This window comes from Malania oleifera, chromosome 3 (assembly GCF_029873635.1).
Source record: "Malania oleifera isolate guangnan ecotype guangnan chromosome 3, ASM2987363v1, whole genome shotgun sequence".
In the NCBI taxonomy this organism is placed as follows: domain Eukaryota; kingdom Viridiplantae; phylum Streptophyta; class Magnoliopsida; order Santalales; family Ximeniaceae; genus Malania; species Malania oleifera.
In genome coordinates this window covers 673,329-681,812 of record NC_080419.1, presented here as the reverse complement: position 1 = coordinate 681,812, position 8,484 = coordinate 673,329, and the positions used below count along the sequence as shown (strand labels likewise).

The 8,484-nt window shown below is 36.3% G+C and overlaps 1 protein-coding gene across 1 annotated transcript; it reads right to left on the bottom strand.

Moving 5' to 3' along the window:
• Positions 1 to 3,956: 3,956 nt before the first annotated feature.
• LOC131150323 (agamous-like MADS-box protein AGL80) lies at positions 3,957 to 4,811 on the bottom strand. The gene has a single exon (XM_058100962.1). It carries the CDS (start codon positions 4,809 to 4,811, stop codon positions 3,957 to 3,959), a length of 855 nt encoding a protein of 284 aa, XP_057956945.1.
• Positions 4,812 to 8,484: the final 3,673 nt, after the last annotated feature.

Here is an 8,484-nt window from a genome sequence, read left to right as displayed (position 1 = left end):
TCGTATACGTATTTAAACAGATTCACATATTCCATTTCATATCATATGTCACACTCGTTTAATCAAAAATCCGCTATATAGTACATAACTTGATAAATATCATTTAAATGGAAAATAAAGGGGTTCAAACATATCCTACGTTAATATTTATGCAAATTAAGAAGTTTTGAAAAGTTTAGAGATCATATGTAAAAACCCTCATTTTTACCAAAATCGTAAAATCGTAAAATCGACATTTTTACCCGGTGAAACTTCGCAAATAAGCAGTCATATCATATGCATAAACATAAGCTAACTTTTTAAAGATTTAGTTTTATAAAAAGACTGATGTAAACAAATCCCCTTACCTAATTACAAATTCCAAAACACGAACGGATCGGTCCAAAACAATGACTCGGGATCCCTAAAACCTATAAACCAAAGAACAATACTTCAATATTATTCAATCTACTACAGATCTACCGAAATCAAAACGAATTCAGATCGTTATCTCGATTTTAGGGACAATCCCAAAAATTTTCAAAATGACGATCTGATCTGCTATAATTGTAGAGTTTCCTCCCCTAATCCACGTAGAAACTTTCGATCGTAGAAATAGACGACGAACGATCATAGAGAGAGAGAGAGAGAGAGAGAGAGAGAGAGAGAGAGAGAGAGAGAGAGCTTTTGGGTTTTCTTAACCCTTAATCAACCAAAGATGATATTTATAGAGCCTTTGACCGAGTCAAATTTGTTGTCGAGGTGGCACTTTCATCGACGAACTAGTCACTCAGTTCGTGGACAAAGTTCTACCTTCGTTGACGAACCCCATCTGGATATTTCCTTTGGCTCGTTCGGTATTTCTTCGTCGACGATGCTCTGAATTTCAGTGACAAAGAACTGAAGGGACTTTGTTGACAAACATACTGCCTTTGTCGACGAACCCCACTGTAATTCCTTATTTACCATTTTTTAATTTATTTTCCTTATTTATGGGTTCGGGTCTCTACACCCTATGTTGGTAAGGACTCTGTAATTGTGGAAAATGGTGCATCCTTACCTATTACTCATATAAGTTGCCTAACCCCTGCTCCTAATGTAAAATTATTGGATGTCTTAGATGTTCCACAAATCACCAAAAATCTACTTTCTATTAATAAATTAACATCTAATTTCACTTTGGCTGTTACTTTTACTAATATATTTTTTTTTCTATCTAGGACCGTCAAACAGGATGGGTGGTAGCAACCGGTAAGCAGGATGGCGGCTTATATGTGTTAAAACGTGGCAACCTGACCTTTATTTCTACTTTTAAAAATAAATCATTATATGCTTCCTATGATTTATGGCATGCTCGCCTAGGACATGTAAATCATTCTGTAATCTCTTTGTTAAATAAAGAAAACCATCTTTCTCTTACATCTATCTTGCCATCTCCTCAATTATGTAGCACTTGTCAACTTGCAAAAAGTCATCGCATGCCTTATCTATGTAATGAATGAATGATGGTCCTCCTTAGTTTTGGACCTCGTACATTGCGATCTTTGGGGACCCTCTCTCATTAAATCAAATTCGGGTTTTATGTATTATGTTATTTTCCTTGATAATTACTTTTGCTTTACTTAGATATACCACTTAAAGTTCAACTATGATTTCTTTAATGTTTTCATACAATTTCAAAAATTTGTGGAAACTCAATACTTTGCCCATATTAAGTTTTCCTAGAGTGATGGTGGGGGTGAATTCACTAGCACCTGCTTTACTGAACATCTTTGTTCCTCCGGCATACATCATCAACTTTCATGTCCTCATACACCAGCCCAAAATGGTCGCAGTGAAAGAAAACACCGCCACATGACTGAATCTGGTCTTGCTTTCCTTTTCCACTCTTATCTCTCTCCTCGTTTCTGGGTTGACGCCTTTAGCACTGTGACTTACATCATTAACTGGTTGCCTACTCCGCTTCTTGGAGGTAAGTCCCCTTTTGAGCTTTTATATGGTTCATCACTCAATTATGCTAATTTTCACCCATTCAGTTGTCGATTTTATTCTTGTTTGCATGATTATATGCATAATAAATTTTCTCTGCAGAGTGTTCCCTGCATTTTTCTAGGTTACAGTCCCTCCTATGAAGGCTATAGTTTTTTTGATCCAAAAACCTCTAAGCTCTATCACTTGCCATGCTCAATTTGATGAACTATATTGTCACATCAGGCGCCTGATCCTATTTTCAATTGAAAAAGACACAGTTTTAAGGAACCTCAGGTGACTGACCCCTAGACTTCAGGTGTCTGAGTACTGTTAACAGATATATTTTTTAAAAGTTTTAAAATTCAAATTTTAGTTTCTTGTGCCCCAAATTTTGTAAAAACTTGGGAAACACTTCAAGTAAACTTAGGCAACACGAATTAACCTTTTTGAGCTTATAAATATATGTTTTCTCTAATCAAACCAACACCAAGCATTGAAAATCAGCTCTCAAGCTAAAAACTCTCTTTCTCTCTCAAAGCTCTCTTGATCACTCTTTCATTCTAAATTGCTAAGTTATTCTGAAGTGCTGATCATTCTTCTCTGAGCTCTAAACATCTGAATTGCCGATCCTTATTTAGAGAAGAAATCCAGTGAATTTGTTGTTGAGCTTCAACTCTATTTATTTTGATATTTGTTATTGAAATATATAATGCTTTCAATTGTACTAACCAACTCTATCTGAGAGCATTCTTTGTACAAAAGAAATTGTTTCTTGTTTCTTTGACGATTCAGGTCATTGGATCGTTGTAACCAAGCGTGGGGTATAGCTTGGAGAGGGGGCTTCACCTTAAAATAGGGTTGTAATCGATTTGTTCTGCTCGGAAAGGAACGTGTTAGTGGAATCCTTAGGTGGTATTGCTTAAGGAGAGGACATAGGCTGGGGATAAGCCGAGCCTCATAAAAAATCTCGGTTTCACTCTCTATCATTTTCTATTTAAATTTTAGCATATACAAATTGTGTTTCGAAGTGCAGGATTGCTAAAAACTGAGATTGAGAAGACCTTTTAGTCTAAGAAAGTACGTTGGTTAATATTTTGCGGAAACCTTAAAGGGAGTACGCTGATTAATCGCTTGCGGAAATATTGATTAAAAGAAGCGCATAAAAAATTCATTTACATAGGGCTATAAACTGAAATTTGACAAACGCTGAAATAAGAAAGTGCTACAAGCTTTCACAAATTGGTTAAGTATTGTGATTGATTGATTGATTGCTATTTGGTTTGTGTTTGTGTTTGGACTGTGGTTGATTTAAAATCATAACATTTTTGTGTGTTTGTTTAAGTATACAAAAAGTTGTAAATTTGTAAAAACACTTAAAAGAATTTTTATAAACCCAATTCACCCCCCTCTTGGGATTACACCTTGACTTTTAGAAATCGCTCTGGTACCACTTTGTTAAAATAGAAGGGAGATGTGTGTATTCACTTGATTCAAAACTTGAGTTCAAAAGGGAGTATTTATAGGTACAAAATATGACTCTTGAACATTTAGATTCATGAATCCAACTAATTACATGAACCTCAATTAATAATGAACTTGCATATACATGAATGCATTAATTCAAATTAATTTCAACACAAAAATGGCGTGGGTGGCTGGCCATTTGGATACACACACACACACACACACACACACACACATATATATATATATATATATATATATATATTGAGAAATTAACGTGTGCATGATCTTAATTGTGATGTTTTTAATTAAGTAGGCGCAAATTGAAGAAACTAGTTAATTGAGCACGGCAATTAAGTAGGCGCAAATTGAAGAAACTAGTTAATTAAGCACGGCATATATATTAGAATGTGGAAATAAATTAAGAAAGAACAACAAAGCAGAATATATCGATAGATGGATAACTCAGTAAATATGACGTAAATATTTGTGATGGAGTTGCAATACATCAAATTAATTGTGTGTGTGTGTGTGTTTGCGTATCAGGGAAAGAAAGCATTGATAGCCCAAATGGAATTGAGGTCATCGTAGGCCGGAAGCATTGGGTGGTCTTGGCCGGTGGAATAGCCGCCCTTACCGTTGTGATTGTGAGACGATGAGTAATGATCATCTTGGCCGGCGGGGTAGTACTGCATGGGAGAATTATAATAAGTGCCTGCAGCAGCGGCTGCAACATTATGATCTGTAGTACTACTAGTACTACTACCACTAGTAGTAGTGAATACTTGTCTTTCCAGGGCTTCAATGGCCATCTCTATGGGCGTCTTCTTCATCATGCTCGTGAGCTGAGGCTGAGGCTGATGGGCTTGTACTGGTGGAGTTGGACTACTGGCGGGCGTCGTCGTAGTGATTAGAAATTCATTATTAATCCTGTGATGGATCATCTTCAAACGATCCTCAACGAAGGAGGTCAAATCCTGTAGATCTTTCATGTTAATATTGTTAATGAGAAGCTGCTGCTGCTGCTGCTCCTGAAGGCAGCCATACATGAGTTGTTCCATTTCCATCGCTCGATTCTTGTTGTGGAGCTTGAGCAGCTGGTCTCGTGCCTTGGAGATCCTCTGCCGCGTGAAACCTTCTTGGTTCACCATTTTGCGGCACTGATCCAGGCTGGGCTTGCTTCTGAACTCCTTCATCATGCACGCCGCTTGCCATGGCGAGGGCCACGCTTCTGGCTGCCGATCGTACGGCCCGTATACCACCACGCAAGCATCCACTCCGCACAGGATGCTAAGCTCGTTCGCTTTCTTCATCAGTCCCTTCATTCTTTTCTTGTACGTCGCCCTCCTCGTCGACTCGTTCGCTATCCACTGCAGCTTCACCTTCTTCCTTGCCATATATTTGTTAGATGTATTTATTCTACTAATATATTATATTTATATATTTATATGCATATGATGGAGTTAGTGTAGAACCTACTCGGTCGTTGGAGCGTGCCATGCATGCGTGTATCTAGTCAGATTTTTTCATTGCTTTGAATGCAGCCTACTCGTAGTTAATTCATCATTATTTATTTTAGTCGTTTGTCGGGCTGGCGCCGGCGGATTCATCAATTCAATTTTGAATTTTAAATAAAAGTTTTTAATGCTTTTAATTATAATTAATTAATTGGCTCGCACTGCAACTATGTATATGGAAATTGTTCATCAATGCGCCTTGCTTGCAATGCATGCATGCTTCCTCTTTAATTTTACAAACTAAAATTTTCAATTTTCTCTTTCCAGTGATATCCAAACAGTAAACTTGTAAATGCATGTATTTCAAATGCATTTATTTAAAATAAGCATGCTAAATTCAAATTCACGTTCTTATCAAATGCAAACAATTAAAATTCCTGTGCTTTAATTTTTATGTGGTGAATGATTGTAGATGCAAAAGGAGTACCCTAAGGAATTTTGAGATTCACTCTCGGCCCCATTTGTCTATGCACTACTCCATGGGGCCGATTGCCTAAGGCGGGGCTTACAAATTTGGAAATACTTATTTTTATTCCGTACAACCATTTTAATTCTTTTTTAAATATTTCAAAAATAAATATTTATTGATTTTTCTAGCCAAATCTTAGTGATGTTTTCAAATAACTCTATATTTCAAATTTTGAACTAAATTTTAATTCGATTATATTTTCAAATTACAATTTCTTTCAAATTTAGGACACCATCCCTATATATTGGGAAATGAAAATAGGTTTGAAAGAATTTCAAATCCTGGTTAGATTTACTAAGACGGCAGAGATTGATTTTTCTACACATCGGATTGCTTGAGAAAGGATGAAAATCAATTTCAATTAGTGACACAATAAATTATTAAACATTTTAATGTTTTCTTAGGACATGGTTTGTTTGACCACAAAACATTTGTCGGCTTTTAATAACTTATGACACTCCAAAAGCATAAGATTTTAGAATCAAGAATCCTTTGCATGGACTAGCTTGTATGGGTGAGTACCAATTTGACTCAAAACTTTAAGCTTGGTGTGGGATAATTTTCACAAGTAAATTTTCTACGTATTCTCCCTCACTCGTGAGTCTCTATTGCTCTTCATTGAACGAGAGTTATCTTTCTTTGGAAATTGATTCAATTCTCAAACAGTTGACCAATCAGACTTTATTACTACACATTACATACCTCGGATTGCATTCTACTTGAACCCAAACCAATCCCATTTCTAGGGGTGGATCTATGTTTATGCTAGTGTGGGCTATAACCCTACTCAACTTACAAAAAAGTCACTAAATAATATACATATAGTAAGCTTATAGTAGAAGAGCTTTTAAAAAATAAACCCACTCAACATGAGGTCTAATTCTAAATAAACAAGGTTGGGAGGACTAAAATTAATTTTTTATAGGTGAGCACCAACTTTTGAGAGTTGTCTCGTATTGAAAAATTAAGTGAATGATATGTGACTTATATACATGGATGAGCCCAATACCTAACATCTTAAACTTTTTGGTTAAGTTGGTACTCATGCATGTATGTCAAGTTATGTGAAGACTTCCCAATTCTACCAAGTGTAACATGCACATTCCTTCCGTAGCTCTAGCCCTTGACCTTAAAAGCTTTTTGTGGTTATATATTTACTTCAAAAGACTTATTCCCATCGTATACTGCTCATTTATCTAACTATAACTCTAGTTGACAATGTCTTTTTGATATTTGTCTAATTTGGATATTTTACCTATTAAGAGATGTATGTATATATGTATGAATGTATGTAAAATCTGAAATTTACTCTTTGCTGGGCAAGACATGCCTTGGAAGAACTTGAGATGACATGCCTTAGAAGAACTTGAGTGGGCTCTTTGACACAATATCAAGGGAATCTAATCATTCAATCGCCTTCTCAACCCACCTCATTATTTGTGTTGTAAACACTCCAATTTTAACCAAGTCTTTCTGAGGAAACCTTTCATAATAAAAATTGACTTTGTATCCCAAGAATGGGAGGATCCGATCGAGTCCCGGTTTATTTCAAAATTGAGTCCCATTTTATTTCAAATTTGAGTCTTGGTTATTTTTAATTGAATCCTTTAATTTCAAAATTGAGTCCTTTTATTTGAGTCCTGGTACTTTTAAACTGAGTTTTCGATATTTTTAAACTGATTCATGGTATTTTTTAAAAAATTAAGTCTCGACTTTTAAGTCTTAGGTATTTCAAAATCAAGTCCTAGTTATTTTTAAATTTGAGTCATTTTTATTTTTATTTTTTAAAAATTCGAGTCTCTTTTATTGTAATTGAGTCATTTTTATTTTGAGTCCGAATCCTCTTTGTTTCTGGGAATTTAAGTTTAATTGTTTTTACCGGACTTCTCTTCTAAAATTGGCAAATTAATGATGGGCTATAAATGAATTTGCATGGGCCGCCCATGCAAATTAAAAGGAGGGGCGGCACTCCATTGGTTTTTAGGTTTTTTTAGGGCAAATTTTAGGAAGCACATAGCAGCTATAAGCTGTTGTGCACATACAAGAAACATATTGCTCACTTTCTCCTTATTAAAGTCAACTACTCTATGAGCAGATTGACAGAGTTATACGTGCAGGAGGTAGTTCGACCCCATGGAGTGCTAGTATCTATAGTTTCAGACTGAGACTAACGTTTCACATCACAGTTTTGGAAGAGTTTGCAGGAAGTTTTGAGGTCTCAGTTATCATTCAACACAGCCTTTTCATCCTTAGACTGATGGGTAGACGGAGAGGATGATCCAGATATTAGAGGATATGCTACGAGCATATGCGTTGGACTTTGGGGGTAATTGGATTCAGTTTATGCCACCGGTTGAATTCGCGTATAATAACAATTACTAGGCCAGCATTGCGATGACACCTTATGAGACATTATATGGTAGGAAATGTCCCTCTCTGCTATACTGGGATGAAATGGGTGAAAGACGAGTTTTGGGGCCAGAATTAGTGCAGCAGACATGTGATAAAGTCCAACTTATTAGAGACAGAATCAGTGCAACTTAAAGTCGGCAAAAAAGTTACGCAGATACTCGTCACCGAAAGTTGGAGTTTGATGTGGGAGACCATGTGTTTTTTAGAGTAGCACCACTGAAGGGAGTTATCAGGTTTGGGAGGAAGGGTAAGCTGAACCTTAGGTACATTGGCCCGTTCGAGATACTTGAGAGAGTGGGTCCAGTTGCTTATAGGTTCGCTTTACCACCAGCACTATCCAGGATTCATGACATATTCCATGTAACTATGTTGAGGAAATACATCCCAAATCCCTCTCACATGATCAGTTATAAGGAGATAGAGCTTAGAGACACTTTAGTATATGAAGAAATACCCGTGCAAATTTTGGATATGCAGGAACAAGAGTTGCGCACCAAGAAAATACCACTAGTTAAAGTTCTGTGGAGGAATCATGCAGTGGAAGAAGCGTTGTGGGAGCTGGAGGAGGAGATGTGCCAAAAATACCCACATTTGTTTTAATGGGACCAACATTAGCTAGAAAAGGATAATAATACTGGTAAGGAAATCATGTAAATAGATTTTGCTTTATGC